At 41.8% G+C, this 26,514-nt stretch overlaps 1 protein-coding gene across 2 annotated transcripts in view; it reads left to right on the top strand.

Moving 5' to 3' along the window:
* The window catches only part of MAP3K15 (mitogen-activated protein kinase kinase kinase 15), a 1,227,172-nt gene that overhangs the window by 1,055,953 nt on the left and 144,705 nt on the right, over positions 1 to 26,514 (top strand). Inside the window, exons 21-22 of one of the 2 annotated variants that reach the window (XM_078657885.1) lie at positions 5,040 to 5,220; positions 18,828 to 18,956. In XM_078657885.1, coding sequence (XP_078514011.1) covers positions 5,040 to 5,220; positions 18,828 to 18,956 — 310 coding nt within the window. The remainder of the gene's footprint in view (positions 1 to 5,039; positions 5,221 to 18,827; positions 18,957 to 26,514) is intronic. The other variant, XM_078657886.1, reaches the window with a different exon arrangement.

The following is a 26,514-nucleotide window of genomic DNA, read 5'->3' as shown; positions in this document are numbered from 1 at the left end:
AGCAACAGGGTGCTAACACGCAACTTTGCATGTTAGCACCCTTTTACTCTACGCTTCCCCTTGTATCTCTAATGAGATGCAAAAGGGGCGTTCCAGAGTAAAATAATAGGAGAAATGTCGTTAAGCTACATTTCTCCTATTATCAAGGATATTACTAACCCTGTTAGCGATAAAAAAAAAGCAGCGCTAACCGCGGTTAGCGCTGCTTTTTTACTTCTGGTATTTTTCTGACTTAGCCATGATATTCTATGTAAGGTGGATATCATGGCTAAGTATGTCTATCTCTATCAGCAAGCTATCGCCTGTATTTCCAGCGATAATCTCACAATTAGCAGCTTGTGCTCTGAATTTTATCGCTTTGGAGATAAGCGTTGCTGATAGCACGCTAGCTCCGCGATAAAATTGAGAGTTGGCCGGCGATAATTATCCTAGCGCTAAGTGCGCTTAGCGATAATTATCGCCTGGCCTTGTTAATATACCCTTGAGATTGGCGCTTTTTGAGAATCAGGCCCTCAATAGCTATCAATCATTCCTGGACATCATAGGAAAGTTTTATTTTTATCATATAATATTAATTATAATTATTGGCCCTTAGCAACTCCAGTGCTTTCAATGAATCCCCCAACATTTTAATGTTTTTGAAATAGGAACTGTAGTAATATGCATTTTAATCATAGTGTTTGCTTTCATATTCTTGCCATTTCATAGTGCTTGAAATGAGTTTGTTATTATTTTTCAATTTTAAAGGTGCTCAATATACACAACTGAGGCGGATGTATGTCTGGGTCACATTTGCTAGAGCTTGGCCCATGGTCTACAGGGTACATACGGCTCTAAGCAGTGACCCATATTATCTGTTTCTTTTGTTGACAGCAAGGTGTCGATGATGGCCAGCAGCTGTCTATGGATGCTTGCAGTGTTGCAGCAGTGACACAGATCTAGTGACCATGATACCCGCATTGTGTCCTGTAGAGGTCCTACCAGAGGGACCCCTGAATGAATGTATTGCTGGATACTCTTTAGGCCACTTTAGATCACCTGCACGACCTTTCACTTTCTCTGCACGCATCATCAAGCTGATATACATAAAAAGATCTCCACCAAAGATCTCTCTCGCGGGGCCCATTGGGCATTCCAGCGCTGGCCCCACGAGGAGCAAAAATCCAGATGATGAAGCATGACACCCACATGGGTGTGTGAGGGCATCACTTCCCAATAAGGAAGATTCCCCTCCACTCCAACCTTTCTTCATCTCTTTATCACATAGGAACAGTTACCCCATTCGGTTTATATATTCCCTTACTAAGGAGCATGGGTACTGGACCTTGATCTCACTTCTTGAGCTTCTCTCTACGTGATTTAGGAGATTCTAGCAAAGCCAAGCATGAAACTTGCCTTTGATTTCCTAGGCCCATTTCATCATATCCCCCTGACAGAACAAAATATGTAATTATGTTAGTAGATTATTTGACCAAGTGGATGCAGATATATTTTGTTTCAGCACCAGATAGTTAATAAATTGCTTACAGATGTTTTTGCTAGGAAGGTGTTTCCTGCTGAGCTAATATCTGAAAATGGAGGGCACTTCACATCCATGAAAATGGAGCAGTTCTTTGCAGTGTGTGGTATTAAACAAAGCCGGGCAACATCATATCACCCCCAAGTCAATGTATTTGTAGTTAGAGTTAACAGGGTGATCATGTATTGTCTGTAGTAACTACTTATTGCATCAGTTAGAGTTTTGTTATGGTCTTACCATGAAGCTGAGAGCATGCAGGAGCGTGATTTAACATTTCTTCTCTGATGGGTCTTTGTAGGATGACTTAGATAACATGGGAGTTAACAATAATAAAACATTACGGATGTATGACGTTACAACGCATGCTTTTACGACGCATGCTGTTACAACGTGGTTTTTACAACGCAAACCTTTACAACGCATAGCGCTTTGGGGTGCTGAATAGTGAATAGTTAAATTTACTATTCCAACTCCAGTCCCCGTGGACACTAGGGAAGGTGTTGGATAGTAAATTAAATCTATTCCCTATCCTAGAGCGCCCCCAGCGCAATGCGTTGTAATGGTTTTCGTTGTAAAACCTGCGTTGTAAAAGCACTGCGTTGTAAACGTTTTGTTGTAAAGGATGTTTCCCAAACATTACAAGCTCTGTGAAGCTCATTTGGCCACACATTAAGGATCAGGAATCAACAATTAAAGACAAATGGTTTATTGCAAATACATGATCAAACCAACATATACGAATATTAAAAGATGATTAAAACAATACAGGATTACAGTTGATAAACTGAAATCTCGCTGTATGTTCAGTCTCAGGAAGTATGAAATACTCACAGCCATGACAAAACAGAAAAGAAGAAATAGAAATAGGTGTTCTATAAAGAACCTCCGATATCTCCTAGAAACACAACTAACCTCAAAAGTCATCTAATCAAGGTTCTAAGTTTTAGAATAAGGATGGTTTCTAGAGTAGGCTTTTAAGGAAATTCGGAAATGCGAGAAGGTGTCAGCATAGTGCTGATTCCAGTAGAAGTCTTACAGAATGGCAGTAAGCGTTTACTATAAAGCTTTACTGTTGCAGAAATAAAGGAAGCAGAGGGGTCTGTACCCCTCAAAATCCAAGGAAATCTGCTCTAACTCGTAACAGTGTGTACATTAATTAAAACACACAGAGACATCAGCAACAGTCATATCTCTTCTCACCCCTCCAGGCATTAATCATCTCTAACCTCATGTTGTACATTTGAAATTACCAGACTGTCCCATCCCAAGAACTTGGACAGTTACTGCAACATTGATCATCCCTTTGTTTTTGATGCATGATGAATAGTAGGCTTCATCTGCTCATTAGATCTTCAAATTATTTCCAATATTTCTCTTCTCAGGCCATACTATGAGGAAACTAATACAGACAACAATACTCCTGAAACGTACAACTGAAAGAGCAAAATACATATCAAAGCAAGGCCTTTAGTCAGGCCAACTTTAACTAAGCATTTAATGTGTACTTGATTTCCACGATTATACGTGCACATACATAACTTCTGATGAACTGCAAAATATGAATAAAGGAATGCGTGTTTATTTAAATAAATTTAACTTGAAGTGTAAATCAAAAACATGAGTAAAGAATACGGTTCATGTTATGTTGGACATTAGTGTAGACATTTATAAATCTCTAAGTTCTACTGTGAATACACTTCAACAATCTATTCAAATGTGTCACACACGTTAATATTGTTAAAGCACATAGCAAATGTAATGTCAAGTGCACGTATATAACTGCACTTCTGTGAAGTATAAGGGTGGAGCCTAAATTTTACTGCTACAAAACGTCTCACTTTATTGTGGATGGTTCTCCTTTTGGATTATTTAGAGGGCGTTTCCAATTCTGAATGATTTCTAGCACAGATGGATTATAGGGTAACAGAATGGCTGGCCTAGTAGGAAAGTGCAGTTATGCTGTGTAGAAAAATAAGGTCAAGCAGGTGAAGTACAACGCTTAGTTTGATGAAAAGAAGAATGCTGTATTAGGAAGACGCACCATTTAATGACAGAGAAGTGTAAGTTTCAGAGGCCTGGGATAATTGAGTAAGTGAGGGGAAATTAATTGAAAGTGAATCAATAATCCTGAAGTATTTAGGGCCTTATTACAAGTACAGCAGTCCTGTGACTGCCATATTAGCTGTGGTGGTATTACCACCACCACCCGTCCGCCATATTACAATTGTGGTGGTGGGACCACCACAAGACTGCCACCTCCACCGGGATCAAGGATCCCGCTGTGACGGCGGTCTGCAAAGGCCCTGAATATGCTGACGGTGCCAAAGCCGGCACCGCAGAGCATATTATAACCAGCATATCCACCGCCCCTTTAAAGGCAGGGACCCCGGCATGAAAAGGGTGGCGGACATGCAGGTAATGGGGCCCTAACAGGGCCCCAGACGAATCTGGCCCTGGGGTGCATGCGGGGGACACATGTTGTGCTCCTCTGGAATTGCACCCTTGGTCCTGCACAGTGTGGCATGAACGACATGGTGCGTGCCACACCATACAGGAACGTGCTGCAGGTACTCTCACAACGGCGGTATGCTGTTGAGACTCTCCTATGAGCCTAACACGCCAGCCGTCGTGAGAACGCTGCTGCAGTGCCCGCCCACACTGGATTAAAGTCACAATCTGCCAAGAGGGCTCACCATGGGCTTGGTGGTCTTCCCAGGACTGCCGCGGTGGTGGTCCCATTGGAAGACCGCCAAACTCGTAATAATTCCCTAAGAGTAATGCGCAAAAGTTAAGGCTAAGGATGCAGACCTGGCTGGAGGTACTTCGCAGTGTGGGGATGTGATAGATAATATGATTCACAGTAGTGTGATAGGTGTGGGTCTGACTTGAAGCTCACACATGTAGAGTAGCAGTGTGAAGAAAAGATAATATTTAATACTGGCTTTCCAATACAATTTTCTTATTTTAATCTTTAGTATATACTGTTGTTTCCATTTTGGAGTATTGTTTTTATTTGCTTCAGGAAAACATGAGCTGTTGTGGATCAAAAGGTGGTGATGGTGGAGCGGCACTGTTCATGACAGTCACTTCTTATTGTCGCATTATAGTCTTTTGTCTGGAATTTTATTATCACTTGAGCATAGAAGTACACTTCTATTGATTTGCATCCATTCTGTGACTTGTCAAGTTTTGCACTCAGTGTAAAGTTCAGGCGTGATTTTACCTTTGGCGTGTCCTGTTTTTCTCTGGATTTCCTATATAACATCATCCCTCTAGAAAATGTAACATCTTGCTGACAGATTACATCATGGTTTTTTTATCTTGTTTTTAAGCTTAAGTTTAACTTGTTTTTGCTTCTGTTTAAAGGGTTGTGCTCAAATTACAGTGTGGTATGATATACAAAATAACTTTACAAGAAGAATAGGTAAACATGGGGGAGAACATGTATTAATGCTGCAGTTTGTTTCAATAAATCACCGATTCATTTGTACTGATGACATATATGATTTTTTACTGCCAGATTACAGTCGCAGTTCGTCTCTCCCTTTACCCATGCATGGAGAGCTTATTGGCAGCAGTAGCAGTGAGCATGGGTCCATTTCGCCTGATTCAGATCCAAAGCAGGAGCTATTTTTTGAGAAAACAAAGAGATCGATCTCTGAAAGTCCTACTACAAAGTCTCAAATTTCAAATTTATTAAGGTAGGTGGTTTAGATATGTGTGGTATATTTATAAATCATAAAGCTTGATTCCAAGTGGAACATGAAAGCGTGGGGTATTTGCCATCAAATGCCATCTCACAGGGGGTAAATCCCTCTTATAGTGTATTTTCCACTTGAACATTTGTAATTCCATGTAGAAATTGGTATTTTCCACACCAAATTCCATATATATCAGAATAAAATGCATGATTTTAAGATGGAACATTTGGAAATTTGTGAACTTACAATATTCACCCATAAAATATAGCAGTGCAGCAAATGTCAGAATTCATTCCACTTCAAACATGGGTTTGCACAGGGATCAAAATGTACCACCTCATTTGGAATCAGGCCTATGTAATGCATGACGAAATGCCTGGCTACAACCGCAGCTTGTTCAGTGCTTAATTTGTAAAAAACACAAGTGACAGTGCCCTCGTCAGGAGGCCACTTCCACTTGCACCTCCTATTGGCGCTGTCAGTGCTACCAATTACACTAACAACACCACTAACTTCCACACTCCTACAAGTATGACAATTCTGACTTTTTCAGCCTCCTAAAGCTATATGAAAGGCTTTGGAAGCAGCTATTAGTAATTTTTAATGTATATTGAATTTATAAACAACTGTAGTTGTGCTTGTCTCTAAATTAGACGGACAGCGCCACTATGTGGCAACTGTCAGAAGTGCCAATGTTGACAATTTAGTTCTGGTGTCGAGCACAAGAAACCACTGGTTCAAATTAAGCACAGAGATTGATATTCTCCCACTGAAACATATGTTCATTATAGCCGCCAGGGCTGGCTATACTGAAAATTAAAGGCCTGCTCCAGCGTTAAAGGCCTGAGCCAAAGGAGAGGGACTTTAACAAGGGAGTGGGCCTTTAATGAGCGGAATAGCCCATCTACGGCGGGCCTCAAAGCTATTAGAACATTCCGCGCCTTGAGGGCAGAATGTTCTAATTCGAAAACAAAGGTCTTTCAGAGCCAGAGGGGGGTTGAAACTCCTGAAGCCTTTTTTCACAGCTCTTGCTGTGATGGTTGCACAGTTAACAGTCAAGCGCCGAGCCACAGCTCTCACTGCAAGAGCTATGAAAGGGGGTGTAATTCAGACCATGGATCTCCACGGCTTGGCTGAACTGCTTTTTGTAGATTAGCCAAGCCAGGGAGAACCAGGAGCTGAGAAGCCCCAGTGACACTAAGCTACCAGAGGAAGGATGGGTGAAGGTTGCATGTGTCCTCCCGCATGGCGTTTCCCTTTTGCTTTCACCCAAGCCTAATTAATGTACTAATTAATGTATTTCCGAGAGGCAGGGGAAAGAGAACATCATAGGCTGTGTATTAGGGCATTAAAATGTTGATAGAAGCGGGCCTATATCAGTTTACATAAACCGCTGCTGCTCTATTGTCTTTAACCCCTTGCCTGCTGATGACGAGCCCAGCGCGTCATTAGGCACAGTGGAGCTGTGCTCATGACGTGCTGGGCTCGTCATAATGGCCGCGCCACTCCCCCGTGCGGCGAATTCCACGCCTGTGCGGACGTTTTACGGGAGTGGGCGGAGTCATGACGAGCCCAGCTTGTCATGAGCACAGCTGCACTGTGCCTCATGACAAGCTGGGCTCGTCATGAGCACCGCGGCGCCGCGCGCGGCCCTTTCCCCCCCCCGCACCACGGCGGAATTACCCCCGCGGTTAAGGCGTTAATGGAGCACTCAACTTTCACATTTTTTAATAAGTCATACATTATTTTTTCCATAACCATTCAAGTTTTTCCACAACGCAAATTACAAAGATGCTGGAAATGTTGCAGTAATTGGCATAAGCCTATGACTTGCAGAGATTTAGACTCCCTTTCACTGAAGCACAAGGCTTACAGTAGGAAAATCGTTTTTTTCCCTTCTCTGATCCTCACGTGTATTTCCTAACATTAGATAATCAAATGTCTATATCCTGGAAACTCCTCAGATGCTCAGTTATGGTAAATTAACAGGTCACATTTTTTAATTTCTTTCTTCACATGGAAAATAATAGTCTGTAGGAGGAGTTTCTCTTCCTACATCCCTATAGGAAATGAAGATGTAAAGTTGCCTTTGCATAATTTTTTTAACTCCTTATTCTTGGGTTACAAATTAGAAAGTTGTGTGCAAGGAAGTGAGAAACAAGTATTTCATGTGTTGGCAGATAACCCCTAAGTTATGACTAAGTTGGTGTTCGCCTCATTTATGTGGACCACTTCCTTGGGAGCTCAATTTTCCGCAACCCATATCACCACTTACAACTACGGAACATTCCACACAGGTGAGGAAGCTGTAGTTCTTACTCACTCCGCAACACACACAAATGTGCAGATCCATAATTTTGCATGCAAAGTTTACATCTTTTCAGTGTGTGTACGAAAACACTTTAAATTTGTGTCTGTGAAGTTAAGATTTTTTTCAGCAAAGATCTTGCTTCAAGTACGAAGCTGAAAAACTGCACACCAACACAGAAGTATTCCTTTTAATATTCATGTATTTAATATCCTAAAATAGAGCACCTGGACTATGTGGTATTAGAGCGCTTTATATGAAACATGGAAATCCATAAAGCCTGGCCTGGCAATGAGTTAACAGTTCTAAACAAGGCTCGAACAAGGCAATGATCAGGGACTCAAATTTACTAAACGTCAATATAGGAGTTCACACAATGCAAAAGTGTGCTACGCAAAGCGCAAAGTGGCGCAAATGGCAATGTTGATCAACTTTCGCTGCCAAAATGATTTTAGCACTGAAAACTGATGCAAATGCATTACTGAAATATTGGTATTTAGACAAATATATCAGAAACAGAAATATTGTGGACCAAAATATTGTTTCAAGAATATCGAGGACACAACTATTGCAAAGGTACGTTTTTTCAGGTAAGCAAAGTTTTACTATATATAACTCCACATCTATAGACTTGATATGTATATCGTGATGGTACATTGATGTGCAGTTAAAAATAGTAAATTATACTTACCTATAACCACTCACGTTCTTAATATTGTGGTCCTCAATATTCCACATGATATTTCTGTTTCCCATACTCTGTCAATGAACCTTAAATATCATTGCTTCACATAGTTCAAATCCCAGGCAAAGTGAATGTTGCAATGCTGAAACAGTGCCAGAGCCGGACTGGGAACCGAAACCGACCCTTAGCATAGAGCTCGTCCAGCCCCGGGGGCAGGGGAATGGGGGGTTGTTAGCAGTAGGAAAGTTTTGTGCAGCTTTTGTTACAAGGGGCCGATATTGCAGCTATGCTGCAAAACCGGCCCCGGGATCAAAAACGCCCCCCAGGGGTCTAAAACTGGCCCCCACCGTGGCAGCCCACTGGGGAAACGCCCGGTGTCATTATGGCTAAGTCGGCCCAGAACAGTGGAAATACCAGTAGGAATTTACACAGAGCCAGAATAACTAATATAGTGTGGCTTTCCTTTGCGTGGAATTCTAGCACCTAATGAGACAAGAAGTAAACAATGGGAAGCTATATAACTTGTGCTATTTCCATGTGTACTGTATAATTTCAGCAAAAAACTGAGGGGCAGATTTACAAGGAAGTGACACATCTGCATAGATGCGTCAGTTTCCTTGCGTCAGCACCAAATGTCCTTGCGTCAAAATTGATGCACTGTGTTTACAATACAGTGCTCCATGGCGCAAGGATTAACAGATGCGTCAGAAATTCTGATGCATCTGTTGGCGCAAAAGTGATCATTGCATGAGTTGCTCATGAAAGTGATGCAACTCCAGCAATGCGCCACAATAGATGGGTGAGTCCCATTCAAAAAGCCCTGGGCCATTCCTTTCGTCTGGTCTGAGCAGGCGTAGGGATTTTGATTCAGTGAAGGCATAGAGTGACGCAGTGAAATGTTTTAGATTTCACTGGGTCAATTCTATATGGCTTTTTGCATGGGAACGCCTACCCTGCATACATTATACCTGACGCAGGTATAATGTGACGCAGGGCTTTACAACGTGACGCCTCTCCCTAGATGCTTTACGTTGTAAATTGGCCGCAACATTTACGCCGCAACTGCATCGCAACAGTGGCACAAAAGTCACACAAGAGGCTTGTAAATTTGCCCCTTAGTTTATGTGTGTTACCCGTGGGTGTTTGTCTACACACAGAATTTAATGTTGGAGGATTTTAAATGAATGAGGGGTTGGGCCAATTTATTGTCAGCATGGCCAGGCTACTTTTAAATTTGAAACTTGCAAAAAAAAACAGTACTGACATTTCACTACCACAAAATCATTTGTCAATCATGTTCACGAAAATCAATTAGCGTGATCACTTTTTATTTGCAACTTATTTTTCATAATGCATTTTTATTTTTGCTGAACCTGTCATAAACATTGGAGCAACTAACAACATACAACACAACGAATGTCAATTTGATACCCACACAACTAATTTTTGTATCACATATGACGAAACATGAAACCTGACAGTGACATTTTTCATCAACGAAAAATAGGCTGAAAAAAACAAATGAATCGGAATTGACGTTTATTGAAGAATCCTGCATTAATGTTATAATCAAATACCGGCTCCTCTTTTCTTCAAAATTTAGGACTGGGACAAATTATTTTTTACTTTTTTGGGTGGGGGTCTTTTTTTTGTCTATGAAAAATGTCACTGTCAGATTTCATGTTTTATTGTATGTGATACAAAACTTATTTTGTTACTTGTGTGGATTAGCAAATTGACTTATTCATTGTGTTGTATGTTGTTTGTTGCTCCTATGATTTTGACAGGTTCAGCAAAAATGTAAAAAGTATTATGAAATATAAATTGCAAATAAAAAGAGATCACTCTAAATGAGTTTCGTGACCACGATTGATAAACAGTTTTGTGGGAAAGTAATGTCAGCACTAGTTTTTTTGCAATTTCAAATGTTTCAAGTTTTAGCATCACAGTGACACTGACGGAGTCAGATTGCTGTTCTTGAGAAAATATGTTGCTGGGCAGTTGTCTTCCTCATCAAGCAACGCAACAATGTGTATTTTCATGCAGTACTGCATTGCCCGATTTTTTAATAAATCTGAGACAGCATGCTGGGGAGCAGAGCTACACCAGGAGGACATTTGTGTGGGTCCGGCTAGAAATTGTCAGAAGAGGTTTATTTTGAGATGCTTCTTTAAGCTCATGAGCTTGATGTGTTTCCTTAGTTCGGGAGCAGGGACTTCCAAGCTCTAGTGGCGGCCACTGAGAAGCATTGTTTCAGTTCAGAGTTGATACAAATGTTCTGAGCACGTTAAAAGGTCCTAATCACTGACAAGATGCAGCAAAGAAATGTTTATTAGAATCAATACTTGAAAAATCAACATCACTGCCAGTCGGTACACAAACCTGTTGATGTACAACATGCCATTTTAATAGACCTATACATGGCCACACACCCTGGAGAGAAGATAAGTAATGAAAGGGGATGGGACAATGGGTAAATACTTTAGGGATGTATTGAAAAACAGTTAATATCAGACTTTAAATTAGGGAAAACCACCAAGCAAGGGACAAGGTGAGAATGAGAAAGTACTGCAAAAAATATCAACAATGGCAAAAACAAGATTCTTAGCCACCATGGGTGATACGCTTAGGATTGAATGCAAATAATGCCAGACCCTGATTTGCAGACTCAGCATTTGTGGAATTTTACAAATATATATAGTGTCTTTGAAACAGTGAATTTGCAAGTATGAAATATGTTGCACTCCAATGAGTTTAGGGTTAAGGGTAGAGGGGAAGGGAACATGGGTGTTCCCTGGGGAGGGATAGGAGAACGTCCATTGGAAATGTGGTAAACGACCACAAAGCTTTTGAGCGTTCAAAATATTTTCACTGGATTCTTTTACCCACTCAAGTGCCCCCCCCCCCCAAAAAAAAAACTACTACACAAAAGATTAGAGTCTGTGGGTAGATGGGGTGAGAAAAATATGCATTCCGTGGCATATTCGAGTGGTGCAAAGATGGAAGGGTGAAGTATCCTGCTCTTGTTAATGTTATGTGATTTACACCTCCTGCTAAGCCAGTGTTTGTGCTGTGTGCTCAATAGAAGGTTGGAGTCATGATGTGCCTCGGAATGTTGGGTGACTGTGAGGTGAAGTGACTGTTGAGCATGGGCTGAGCAGCAGGCAGGCTGCTCCCGGTGGGGCTGCTCTTGAGAACATAACTATTTGTTGTACTTTTACCTATCCTCAATAAAGCTTCTTGAATGTTCATCTTATCTGCGTGGACCTCCTTACTACAGAGGGATTCTCCACAGGAAAAATATTTCATCTTGGTGAAAAAGAATTGACAAAAGTAATTCACTACGTACAAAGCAATAAACTGGCAAATTAACCAGCTGACAAAAATTACAGTTTAGAGCACATGAATATAAATCCACTCACAATGTAGGAGGAAACCTAGTGGGAGTAAAGTTTGAGTTTAAAATATGTTTTTACAGATAAGTCCTACAGTTGCTGGCAAATTATTTGATCTTACACTTCAAGAAAATTGATGATACAAGGGGAAAGCAACTTTTCGCTTTATTGGAACAAAAGGTTCGTAAACATTTCAAATAAAGAAGTGTTAGCGAACCTTAGATCAGTAATCTTAAAGTTCCATCCTGAGGGATGGTAACCGATGGGCAAGAACAATCAAGATATTTAATTTGAAAAGTATATTTTTGCTGAACAACATTTGTAAGAAAATAATTCCATGTGATGAATGAAGACGTGGGTAAATAGAAAGGCTCTGTCATTTTTTAAGACTCCATAAGTGCATCACAAAATGAGTTTATTAAACTAAGAAATCAAAATAAATTAACATAGAGGGCCTGATTTATGAAAGTTTGGGTGGTGATGTCAACAATGCCTTCAACGTCAGGCACAGTTGCATGTGGAACATAGAATGTTTGAGAGGATTTGATCTCCACTGTTCTATTGAGGATAATTGTCCTGGTGCTGCCAGGGGTTGTGGTTGCTAAGAATAAAACTCCATTCATCAGCATACTGTGGTGGCGTTTTATTGAGAGGCAGTACTACAGATTGTTTTTGGCTTAAGGCCGTCTTTTCTCTGGAGAAAACTTCCATAAGCTATACAAAATCAGACCAAGAGATGCATATATACAATTTCTAGAGTCAGCCAATGACGTTGAACAGCGTAAAAAAAATCATTTAAAGTGGAAATAAAGAGAAAGGCGTAAAAAAAAAACATTAGTGCTGCTTAGAAAATGCAGGGTTAAAATGTACCCAGCAAAGAGAAAAGATGGGCTAACTTTAGTGAATGGAGGATGGGTTAGCAACACAATCCTCATCAAATAGCAACATGGATAGAGAAGATCTAAGGGCTTGATTACGATCTTGGCAGACGGATTACTCCGTCACAACCATGATGGATATCCCATCCTCCGAAATATAAATACCATTGTGTCCTGTGTATTTATATTTCAGAGGACGAGAAATCCGTCACCCTTGTGATGAAGTAACCCGCCTGCCAAGATCATAATCAGGTCTTAAGACTGAAATGAGTATCTTACTGATTTAAAAAATGTTTTAAGGGTTCACACAGGCACTTTCAATGTTTGTTCTTGCTGTTAAACTTACCATGTTAAGGCACTTCTATATGTAAATCATACATAAATCCCTATCTACAAAACACAATAGTGAGGCGATTGATGCTGGGTGACCATGAGGACTACTGTGTGAGCATTTATAAATATGTTGAGTTATTGGTGAAGTAGTTATTGGAAAAGTAGCTATTAAGCATTTTTTTTTATCAGGTAAGCCTAGTAAAGTGTCACAGGACTGAAGTACGACTAATAACTGTTCCTTAATGATTTATAACACACTGAATTTAGCCACATGGTGCAGGACACCTTCAGAAAAACAAGGGTGGAGGGTCATAGTCAAAAGTATCATTTATAATTCACCAGACATTGGGTACGCAAGTTCTATGAAGACACTTAGAGCATTGTTTAATGTTGGCAGAGTGGCAAATCTGTGGAGCTCACAACCCCACAACCCAAGGTTTCTCTTCCTCATTTACAGGTTGGAGAACTATTGATTGACTGCTGGTGGAACCCCTGCTAAAAGTCAATCAATGCCTAGAATAATGTATTAGTTTGTTGACACACCTGACAGCCTAAAGGAGGTCTTCCCCAAACGTTTTGCTTGCTTGCCTTATATTTTTTCTGATATCTTTTTCTTGGCTTAGGACTCTGGGTTCTTTACCACTGTTATCCAGTGCTAAAGTGCATGTGCTCTCTCCCCTAAACAATGTTTAATTGATTTATTCACAAACAGCACATTTAGTTTACTTATAAGTCCCTAGTAGTGTGCACTACATGTGCCCAGGACTTGTAAATTTAATGCTACTAGTGGTACTGCAGCACTGCTTGTGCCACCAACTCAAGTATGTTATGTTATGTTATGTTATTTATTCTTTTGTATAGCGCAACGGTTACTCAAAAAGAGTGTCCCGGCGCTTTAGGTAAGGAGAACTGATTCACAATAACATAACACAGTAAAAAAAAAGAGAGTACAGAGCAAACAAGTAAAAAAAGGAACTGCTGGGAGGCCTACTGGGTGAACAACCAGGTTTTAAGACCTCTCCTAAAGTCAAGAAGACTAGTAGCCCCCCGAAGTGAGAGCGGAAGCGAGTTCCACATCTGTGGAGCCAGCAAGCTGAAGGAACGGCCGCCCAGGCGCGCTCTCTTCACTCGAGGGACAACCGCCAGGAGTAGAGATTCTGACCTCAGAGAGCGAGCCGGATGGTAAAAGGCCAGCCTCTTTTGGAGATGCTTTGCTCCCACAGCATGGAGAGCCTTGTAGGCCAAAGTCATAGCCTTAAAGGCGATCCGCTTGCGGATGGGTAGCCAGTGCAGCGTCAGCAATAGACCCGAAACGCTGGCACGTCTATTTAGACCAAAAATGGCCCTGGCCGCCGCATTCTGCACGACTTGAAGCCGCTGCAACAGGTACTCTGGTAGGCCCAGGTAAAGAATGTTGGCATAATCCAACCTGGAGCCTATCAGAGCCTGCACAGTCAGCTTCCTATGCTCCTCCGACAAAAGAGGCAAGAACCTCCGCAGCATCTTTAATAGACCGAAACAGGTGCCGGTGACCCCAAGGATCTGGGCTTTCATCGTCAGCCCCTTGTCCATCTTAACCCCCAAGTTCTTAGCCATAGGGGAAGAGCAGGACGGAGGGAACATATCGATGGGCCACCAGGCCTGCCAGCTGGGCTCCGTGTCGCAGCCGAAGAAGAGTACCTCGGACTTATCGGAATTGCACTTGAGGCTGTTCAGCTGTTCAGCACTTAAGCATGTCTCAGGCCTGCCATTCCAGAGCCGGTGTGTGCAGTTTACACTGCAATGTTGGCTTTGCATTTAATACACCTTGCCAAGCCTTAAAACTCCCCTTTTATTACATATGCATCATCCCTAAGGTAGTCCCTAGGTAGTCCATGGGGCAGGGTGCTATGCAACTAATAGTTTGGGCACGTGTCTTTAAGTTTTTCATGTCCTGGTAGTGAAAAACTCCCAAACCAGTTTTTCACTACTGCGATGCCTACCCCTCTCATTGGTTAAATTGGGGATTCCTTATTTTATTTAATACGCTGTAATTCCTAATTGAGAGAAAGTGGAGCTGTCATGTTTAGTAACTATAAAATGGTAATGATAAATCCTCTTTAATGGTAAAGTAGAATTTGTTGTTACTGTTCTGAAACTAACACTTTTAGAAAGCTAGGCATTTTCCTGCTCTAAGGCATTTGGTGTCTGCTGACTGTCCTAGATCACTTGCTGTGCTGGGTGACAGCTGGACTTTGTATATTCCCTCTAGACAGCCACACCCAAAGGGAACCTGAGTGTGACTTCTGGGATCTTCCTAGGAGGATGGGAGGGAGGAGTTGGGCACAGCCTCACACTTACACCTGATTTGGCTGTGTCCTTTCCACACACAAAGGACTGCATACCCCACTATAGTGAGTCTGGAGCCAGGGCAGGAAGAAAGTACTTCTGTATACTTTAAAGACCCTTCTTTGAAGTCATCCGTATTCAAGGGTGCAACTGGGTATAGGTTCTGACCTCTGACCCTACCAACTCAGTACACATCGGGACCAGGAACCACTCTGCCAGAGAGAACTGCTGAGCTTAAGGACTGCCCCTGTGTTGGACAGCTGCTCTAGAAGACTTCTGCCTTGCTTTGCTTTGCTGCCCTACTGCCTGCAGTTCTCTAAATAGGTAAAAGACTGGACCTCCATTACTAAACCCAGAGGGACTCCACGGGCTGGCTGAGTAGCCTCCTGAGCTGAAGACTCAGGGACATAACAGTCTTTGTTAGAAATTGGGTTTCTTGTTGCCAGAGGTATGCACTCTGTCCAAGCAGGAACCACAATCCTAGACAATGTAAGTGTAGTACCCACTAAAAGTTTACCTGTGCTCACCCTCTGGTAGCTTGGCACAAAACAGTCAGGCTAAACTAAAGAGGCAATGTGTAAAGTATATGTGGACCCACCCAGAGTAACACAGTGAAAACACCACAAAAGTACTCCACACCAGTTTAGAAAAATAGTCAATATTTATCTGAGTAAAACAAGGCCAAAACAATAAAAATCCACCATACACAAGTCAAGATATGAATTTTGCAAGATTAAATCAAAATGCAGTGCTTAGTAATCAGTAGCTCCAACTAGGGCTATCTAGTCATGCTTAACAAGAGCAAATACAAAAGTTAAGTCCGACTGCTACAGAGCACAGGCCGGATACAGAGTCACACAGATCCGCTAACAGTAACTTGAATGCGTCGAAGCTCAGGGACGAAACATTGAAAAAGGGAGGGATGTGTCGCTGTCGAAGGCGATGCAGCATTTCCATGGTCAGCCAACGTCATTGATGTGTCAATGGCAAGAGTTCTGTTCATCGGGCCGAGGTATTGTGTCGTACCGCTGGACTGTAGGCGATGCATTGCCACCAAGCGGCATAAGGCTGGGAATGTGTCGAGTCAGGGACGGTGTAACGTAAATGTCAACGATGCAGTGTCTGAGACTCACACAGCAGCAGTGATTCGTAGGTGCCGTGTCAGCAAAGTTGGGGCTGCGTTGTATGTCAGGATCGTTGCATCCCACAGTCAGCGAGTGATGTCCATGACTTCAGAGGAAGCAGCAGCGATATGTTAATATCGCTGAGAAATGCACTGGTTCCAATCAATTCTTCGCTATTGTTGCAAGCAGCAAAGTGACAGTGCCTCCTGACAGTACAACAGCACTACTTCTTGGTAATGTCCTCAGTTCCAGATGTGTTCTCAGTATACAGTGTCAGTCTTTGTATTGAATAAGATTCTGCCCTTTCCGGTCTTAGCTTCAGGCACAGTACAGGGGGGTATGCAACTCTTTGTGTGGGGACAGGCATATCCCTATTCAGGGTTAGGTGTCAGCTCCTCCCTCTCACTCTAGCTCAGGAAGACATATCAGCCTGATGATGGGCCATCAGGACATGCAGGGCACACCTCAGCTCCCTTTGTGTGTGACTGCCTAGAGGAAATGCACAAAACCCAGCTTCCCCCCACCCCAGACGTGCATTCCAGAGACAGACAGAGGCACAGAATGGTATATGTATTGAAGGAGTCTGTGGGTAAGACTGTGTTAGAAATTGTTTGTCTTCATCAATAATGGGTCCTTGGTCCACTTCTTTAAGATGCTTTCTAGCGTATTAGTAAATTCTTTGGTAGGATTTTCCTCGATGGTCATATATGTTGATGTGTCAGATATATGACTTCTCACGTGGGCCACATAAAACTGTTTATCCATGATTACTAAGGATCCTCACTTGTCTGCCAAGCAAAATTCTATGGATTCATCTCTAGCCATTTGTTTGATGGTCCCTAGTTCCTTGCTGGTTAAATTGGAATTACTTTGTTTCTTGCATTGAAACATGCTCGTAATTTGTGTCTTTACCATGGTTTCAAATGTATCTAACGTCTTGTGACTCATTGGAGCCTGAAATGCACTTTTGGATTTCAAGCTCTTAAGGTACCCTTTAGTCTCTTTCTTGTTTTTTTGTTCCTCTACAATGTTGTCAAAAAAGTGATGTAATCCCAGAATTGTCATGAATTTGTAAAAGTAAGCGTTGATCTCCAATTCATTGGAACGATACGTTTGTTCAAAAGAGGCGCCCGTTTAGAGAATGTTGAGTTGGAAAGGTGTTATCAATTTGTGCGATATGTTCATAACTAAATTATCAGTAGCTAGCATTTTTTTGACTCCTGGTTATTCTGCTCTACATTTGTTGCAAAAGACTCACAAGGCCATCAAGAACTCACCTTTCAGACCCATTATGTCAACTAAGGTATCCATCCATGAATCAATAGGTAAATACATAGATCAATACTTACAACCAAGCGTACAACAAATTAAATCATACGTGAAAGATACCACAGATTTTCTTAACAAATTAGATCAAGTCAAGATTGGGGATCAAGAAAACATATTGCTATGCACCATTAATGTAAAACTCTTTACACTTCATTACCTCATCATTTGGCCCTGGCGGCCATTGAACGGGATTTCACCATTTCCACTCTAGATGAGGATCTGAAAATATTTTTACTGAAACTCATACATTTGACACTTTATCAAAGTTACTTCCATTGGGAGGATAAGTATTACATGCAACAGACAGGGACTTCCACGGGAAACTGCGCAGCCCCTTGCTACACAAATCTTTTCATGAGTATGTTCATTGATGATATATTTTTACCTTAGGTTCATTGATGATATATTTTTACCATGGTGAGGCACCAGAGCGGAGTTAGGGGATGCTATCACACAATAGAACACAGTGGATGAACGTATACAATTCACACATGAAATACCAGATACCCAGATTACTTTCTTGGATTTTAAAGTAATTCTCAAGAACATGCGATTCAAAACTGTCATTGTGAAATCCACAGACTGGAACATATTTTCACTAGTTTTCTTTGAAAAAATACTTTCCATACTCCTAACTATTATGAATCAGGAGAATGACAGCAATTTCAAAAACCTATGGAATAGGAAAAAATATGATATGTGAAAAAATTAAAAAAGGGGCTACCCAAAAACCATTATAGGAGATGCTGTGAACAGGGTAGAAAGAAGAAGCTGACATTAATTACTGATTAACAACAAACACACAAAGGAATCTACAAGAACGATATTAATTTCTAAGTTCTTCACCAAATGTACAGTGGTCAAAAAAATCATTTAAAAATATTGCCAGATGGTCTATTCAGGAACCCACCATTAAGACCCATTGTGTCAACAAAGGTATCCATCCACAAACCAGTAGAGAAGATTATAGACCAATACTTAGAACCAGGCACCCAACAAATGAAATCATATGTGAAAGATATCACAGATTTTCTTAACAAATAAGAACAAGTCAAGATTGAGGATCAAGAAAACATGTTGTTATTCACCATTGTGTAAAATATCTTTACACTACAATACCTCATAGTTTGGCCTGGCGGCCATTGAATGAGCTTTGGCCATTTCCACTCTAGATGAAGATGTGAAAATATTTTTTACTGAACTAATACATTTTACACTTTATCACAGTTATTTCCATTGGGAGGATAAGCATCACATACAACTGACAGGGACTTCCATTGGAAACTGTGCAGCCCCTTTCTACGTGAATCTGTTCAAGCAGATGTTTCAGGAGGACCACATTTATGCCAGCAACAAGTGAGTATTCAACTTAAAAATGTACCTGAGGTTCATTGGTGATATATTTTTACTATGGAAAGGCACCAGAGCGTTGTCATAGGATGCCATCACAGAATTAAACTCAATTGATGAATTCATACAATTCACACATGAAATATAGGATACCCAGATTACTTTCTTGGATTTTAAAGTAATTCTCAAGAACTGATGACTTAAAACTGAAAGTTTTGTGAAATCCATTTACTGGAACAACCTGGTGCACTTCACAAGTTATCACCAATTTTCTTTGAAAATACACCATACTCCCAACTATTAAGAATCTGGAGAATAACACCAGATTCAGAAATGTACGAAATGAGAAAGACAATGATATACAACAGATTTCTTTTAAAGGGGCTACTTATAAAACATCATAAAAGATGCTGTGAGGAGGGTAGAAAGAAGAAGCCAACCTGAATTACTGATTAACAGACAACGCACAAAGGAATTTACAAGAACGAAATGCATTTCCAAATTCTCCACCAAAAGTACTATGGTCCAAAAAATATATTAATTAAAAAATATTGGCCGATGTTGCAATCCGAATCAGATTCCAGGGAAACATTTAATCATATACCAATGTTTGCCTATGAGCAATCCAAAAGTCTTAAAGAGATGTTACATTCTACCAACACAACAAATGACAATAAAATGAAATACAGAGGTACCACTCCATATTACAATTGCAACAACTGCAACAACATAATTAAGGGATCAGAGATTATTCACCCATTTAAAGGCACCGATATCGAGTTAAGAACCAAGGCGAACTGTGAGACAAAGAATGTGTTGTACATGTTAAAATGTCTCTACTGTTTAGCATACATGGGGAAAACAGAATGAAAACTAAAAACAAGGTTGACGGAAAACAAAAGCAAGATAAGGATGAAGAATGACAAATCATCAGTAGCCACTCTTTTCAATTTATTGGGTCAAAACGTCAGTCAATTGAGATTCACAATATTAGAACAGGTGACTGTCCGTGAAAACACCATTAACCGTAAGATTTTCCTAATGAGAAAATTATACTAGATAAAAAAGATTAACAAATTGAAACCCATTGGATTAAATGACAGGATGAAATACTCATATTTTTATTAAGATTAATGAAACAGACTAGAGTACACACCAGAAGACCTTTTATCACGTTACGGATATCAGCCGAGTGATTGTACTGGTAAATGGAAAATAATGTGAGTTGACAAACTCGCCTGGACACAAGGGTGGTGATAGAGCAATTAAAGTGGACTCTATTATGTTTAGAATTTGGGACTTTCATGTAATATTGGCGTGAGCATGATATGTAATAACGATGTATATCGACATAACATGGTGAAAATGTAGTATAACAGGAATCAACTAACAACATCAACCACAGCCATCACTTACTTTTACTAGAACCATATTTTTTAAGTTGTTATTGGGCAAAAAACACGATCACACAGTGTTACCACAGAGCACCTGTATACTTTTAGTCACAATAACCTTAAAAAACACACACATTACACCATTTTCATCATTTAACACATTTTATCAGTTGATCGATTCAGGAAATTTGTCCGATATTCGTGAGCACCTTCTTGTTTACGTCACTTAAGTTCACTGCAAGATGGCTGACCATAGAGTAGGTAGACCCTTTACCACAAGAAATAGGCCTCTTTTTTTACGATTGAGCCATACACATTTTTAAACAGAGCAGAGTAAGAGGGCACACAAGAAACACTTCAGACTTCGCCAGGGAGGACACGCATATTTTAAGCTCTGATGGTATTTTGAATAGTGGTTTCGCTTTACACAATCTCTTTTTACACGTTGATACCATCACCTTATTGTCTAAATCACTACATGAGTGGAAATCTTTTGCACTAATGTTTGCATGTAATTCGTTTTGAACATGGTTTCATTATCACGGTTGGAGAGGTCTAATCCTCTTTCTGGGGTTTACAGCAGTACACTGTACGGTTTAACGCCGGATGGTGGAATTGTGACTAAATCTCCTATAGCCACCTGGGTTGAGAACCGACGGTTAAACACTTGGTAGCATATATATGCATGATCTTATAACACAATCCCATTAATGAAATTGTGACTAAGGGCCTGATTTAGATGTTGGCAGAGGGGAATACTCCATTCCACATGTGGCGGATATCCCGGCCACTGTATTATGATCTCATTATATACTTTGGTGATCGTAATACAGCGGATTTGTGCTTGAGATCTAAATAAGGCCCTTTAGGAGGATGGATATCTGACTATGGTTACCCCCAACTTTTTGCCTGGTGTTTAGCTGGTTTTCGACTTAGTTGGCCTGGGATCCTGCTATTCAGGGCCCCAGGCTATCTGCTCTCACTATAAAATGGACTCCATGTACTTTAGGTACATACCTAATTGGATGTTGGGTCCCCTTGTGAGCCCCTGTATAGTGTTCCATAGGTACCCAGGGCATAGGTGCATCCAAGGCCTACCAGTGGCAGCAGCATGAATTATGCCACCCCTGGCTGGCCATCCAAACTGACACAACTGGCTGATCACTCAGCTGGGGCAAGGTCGTGTAATCACCCCTTGCTTAGATATAGTATTCCTATATCTAACATTATATATAGACACATATCCACCTATAAGTCACTCCTATGGCAGGCCTTAACAATCCTGAAGGCAGAGTGCTTGGTTTTATGTGAGATGGAGCTCTAGCATGAGCAGAGCCTGTCTGCAGCTTTCGGAACCATGTCCTTATAGCTGTTCTATGATATAGCCATACCATATACTCTTAGTGCATTATAATCCTCGCGGTTAAATGCTAACTCTGGTTTGGCTTTATCAAAACATGTTGTGTAAGGTGTCATACACTTTGGAATACTACCCCCTCGCCAGTTCTGGCGACGGGGGTAGCATCCCACCCTTCTAGAGGGAGAAGACATGCTGTTCCTGTTAATCCCGGTTAAAGTTAACCAGAGCATCAGCATCAGAAAATGGATGCTGCTGCCACAGACACAAGTCTGACCTCCTGCTGCTGGGAGTCCTTCCAGCGAGGGAGGCTTGGACAATAGGTTTCCTGTCTTGGGAGGTGCTAGCACCACCCCAGACAGGCCATAGTGTATTGGGGCAGGGAGGGCTGAATGAAATGAGACACTGCCTGAGGCACACAAGGTGTCCCATGCATAGCCCGGTTCAAACCAGTTGCTGGGGCACTCCAGCCCCAGCTCTGGTGTGAAACTGGACAAAGGGAAAGGGGTGTAACCACCCCCTTCCCTGGTCCCACCCATAGGAGGGACCTAGCAGGTAATCCAGCCCCTCAGATTGGTATATAGGTAGGAGCTGAGTCAAGAGACTTTAGATTTTATCCTGAACTGAAACTTGAAACGAAACTCTGGACCTTCAACATTCTATTGCAACTAGAAGACTGAAGAATCTCCTTTGTGGTCAAGGAGTGACCACCCTATGCAAACAGGCACCATCCAGCGATCTGCGGTTTACTTTGTCCACGCTCCCGCCGTAGCCCGAGCACAGAGTCTGACAAGAGCCAGACTTCCAGACTTCTTTGACCCCGATCCACAGCCACAACAAAGCTGAGACCCATGGAGGCGACGAGAGACGTGGGACCGGCCATCTTGAATAACCTGCTCTTTGCTACTTGTGCAGCTTCAGAGGCACCCTCGAAGTTGTGCATTGGGGATTGAGAAGTCCCAGCCCGAGCACCTTCTGCACCGACGCACAGCCCTCCACACTCCACGAGTGCCGCGTGGGGCCTGCTAGTGTTTTTGTGCTCGACGCGTCTGTCCAGTTACTTGCCCGTTGGCTAATGGCCTCTGTGACGACGAACCTTTGAATCTGAGCCACCTGCCTGGTTGCCCCTGCTTCCCTGCAAAGGAGAAGCCCCCTAGACCTTGCTGGTCTAACTCAAAGCGAATATTCGATTCCTGCGTGGGTTGCAGTTGCCAAGGCCTGTTGACTCCAAACCGGAAGCTGACGCCGCCAACAGCGAGATCCTTCGTGGGAAAGTCAGTATCCAGCTCCTGGTCGTCGTCAACGCCACCTGGTCCACGTGGCTGCAGAGTCAAGCTTCACAACATCACCTGATTGCTTCGCGACATCGCCTGGATCCTTCCTGGTTCCTTCCTGGTCACTGGCTAGTGACCCAGACTCTGTCCCCTCTGCTTTCAGGTACTCTTCATCCTCGATCCGCCCTTGGATCCAACCGGACACTTCTCTCCTGGTCGCCTGCAGCATCTTTTTACAGGTCTCCATAGGATTCAGCGACGAAACCCGACACAACTTGACACCTATGCACCCGGCTCCTGTGAGTGAGGTAACGTGGGCACTCCGGTGCTCCTGTGGGTATTGACTATCCTAGTGTCCTAGTTTTCAGTGGCTTTCTCCTAGTACATCCGGAAGTGTCCTAAAAGAACTAGTTTCTAACTCTTACGTTCCCATTGTTTCCCTATGGTAACTCGCGTGTGTGAATAGACACTGCACACGCATCCCGTGGGCCTCCTGCTTCCTAACTCTTGTTAGCTCAGTGTAGCCCCAGCAATTCCCTAGGCCGTAGGCCTACTCCCTGTTCGTGACGTGGTACTTATACCACTATTTTAGTATATGGTTTGCAACGCCCCTAGGGCTCAACTGTATTTTGTGCAACTTATTGTATGATAATTAAGTAACTTGTTATGTGCTTTGTCCTCTGACCTCATAAAGAGTTCAGAGGGGTTGTGTTCGTAATAAATACATATATATTTTATATATAACCTGCGTGGCATCCTTTCATTTGGTATTCAAGGGATTACATATGGTAAAACAGCTTGCTTCACATGCTCTCTGAAGTTTTAGCCTAAGACTGCTTTGTCCATGCTACCACTAGGATAGCTGGTCTATAAGGTTGACTTTACAACCATCACCATAAAGGTTGTTTGGACTGGTGCGAGGTGCTCACTAGAATAGTGAACATCATATACTAGGCCAACTTCTCACAGGCCCTAAGTCTTCAAAAACCGACCCAGGGTGAGCACAGGTGTTTAAAATACCCAGGAACGGACATATGCATGATCTCATCATACGGCAGCTTTTAAAACATAAGCACGTTTTTATCAACTTTTCACACAGTCACTATTGATTGTCATTTTTTTTACAATAGTACCTGGATGTCTAAATGTCCAATTACACACACTTTTACAGGAAGTTATTGTCATTTCATAACTGAGAACAGAAATTATCTTCATGAAACAAGGATTCTCTTTCAAGAGATTACCCAAATTAATTTACCATTAGTAGAATACTAATTTGATTGCCATTATTTTGATGGGCATGGAAATATGGATTATATGAATTTCAGAGCACTGGTACGCTATTTATATGACATTTCATAAACAGAATATTGTTTATTCACACAAATGCTTCATTTGAGAATACATTATTATATTTGTTTGAGAAACAGTGTAACACGTCATGGGATGAAAAGGAGTGCGGAGGGAGACAAACGGCTAGATCTGACACAGTGCATTCAGTGACATTATTTTTACACTCCAGATCAGTGGGTGATACCCGCCAGCACCCTGAAACATTGTAAGCATTGATTACATAAGGTGGATCTTTCAAGTGCAATGAATAAACCAAACGATAAACGTTCTAAAAGTGGCATTTTTAGACCTGCAATTTAAAAAACAACTTCACTGAAAGATGTGTTTTAGATTGTGAGTCCACCAGACACCAAACTTACTCCTATTATCTATTCCTAATTGGAAGTTACACTTGTAAGGTGTTACACAGCAGCTCCAATGCTAACCTATGACAGAGAAAGGCCTTGCTGTAGTTAAAAATGAAATTTGCACTTTTTTACTACCAGAGCATGTAAAACTCGAAAGCACATGTCCTACCATTTAAATAGATTGCACCCTGCTCCTGGGGCTAACTAGGGCCTATCTTAGTGATGACTTAGATGAAGCAGCGGTCTGTGTAGGTAACAGCAGTGGGGCCAGGTAAGTGGTGATTTCGAGGGACAATGCAGAGGGAAAATTAAATGAAGAATTATTTTTTTTTCAGTATCGTTCCCCGAAATCCCCGAAATCCCCCCTTACCCAGCCCCACCGCCCCACCGCTGTTACCTGCAGGGACCGTAGTAGATGTAATAAAAGGGAAGGCTTGGGCCTGGCAAGTAGGTGAACTTGCCAGGTCAAAATGTCAGATCAAAACTGCACACACAGGCTCTGCAGTGGCAGGCCTGAGAACATGTTTTAAAAGGGCTACTCGTGTGGGTGGCACACTCAGTGCTGCAGGCCCACTAGTAGCATTTGATATACAGGCCCTGGGCACATATAGTGCACTGTGCTAGGGACTTATCAGTAAATAGGATATGCCGATCATGGACAAATCAAATGCTATTACACTTTAGACCCCGAGCACATGCACTTTAGCAGTAGGAAAAAAGTACCTAGAGTTGTAAAGCCAGCAAAAATTGATTCAGCAAAAAGGGGGAGGAAGGCAAAAAGTTTGGGGTGACCCTGCAGAAAGGGTCATTTCCAACAGTCTTCTACCCTGGTCCTGTGCCTGGCCATTGAAAGTTGACTCAGATGCTTGCTCCAGTGTGACCAACACATCCTCTGCACCAAAAGCAGAATTGATGCATTGTTTCTGTTGTGGGAACAGAACTGGTGGATTGTACTTTGAACCAGCGCATCGCCATTATGACCACCACATCACCGCCACTGCAGCAAGATGATTGAAGATTTCCTTGACTGTGTGAAGAAATCCGGCACACTTGCTTGCAAACCATCGCATCTCAGAGCCAGTGCTTCGTCTTCGGAACTGGCACATTGCCATTGTTGCATGGAGAAAATCAACGCATCACCTCGACTGCGGGATCGACACCGATGCATCGTTCAGCTGCAACCCAGATCTCGCTGTTGCGAACAGGATCAAGGCACTTTTGTTCATCTGGCCTTTTGTGTGGTCCTTGTACCCAGCCCGCGTTCCATTGCGGTCAACCTGAACTCATGACGTTGCCCCAGTCAAGTGCAACCAGATAACCCCATAGACGCTTATTGCTTCTAAGCACTATTTTCACAATTAATCTTTAAAAATCTATATCTTGACTTCTACTCATTGGATTATTGTTGCTTTAGTCTTGTTTTATTTAATAAATTAAGCTCTATCTTTCTAAACCTGGTGTGGGATCTTTTTGTGTGGTGTTTTTACATTTTCACTGTTTGAAGCATTGCAGAAATACTTTGCACACTGCTCTTAAGTTAAGCCTGACTGCTCTGTGCCAAGTTACTACAGGGTGAGCTCAGGGTAATTTATGGTGTGTTTGTGATTTACCAAGACTAGGATTGTGGTTACTGCTTGGACATGGTGCATACCTCTGCCAACCATAAACCACATTTTTTATATTTGTTAACTGAAGAAAATCTGTTTCTTCTACATTGTAATGTGTTATGCTAGAGAATAATGCTTGCAAAGGTGTGTTGACACTGTAACACATTCCAAATATTTAGACCCCTAGAAAGAGGTACACTGAAAAGGTTATAAGACACAGTAGTATGGCAAC

The sequence above is a fragment of the Lissotriton helveticus genome, chromosome 8, assembly GCF_964261635.1.
Source record: "Lissotriton helveticus chromosome 8, aLisHel1.1, whole genome shotgun sequence".
NCBI lineage: Eukaryota > Metazoa > Chordata > Amphibia > Caudata > Salamandridae > Lissotriton > Lissotriton helveticus.
Note: the sequence above shows the minus strand (reverse complement) of the source record. Positions and strands in the feature narration are given on the sequence as shown.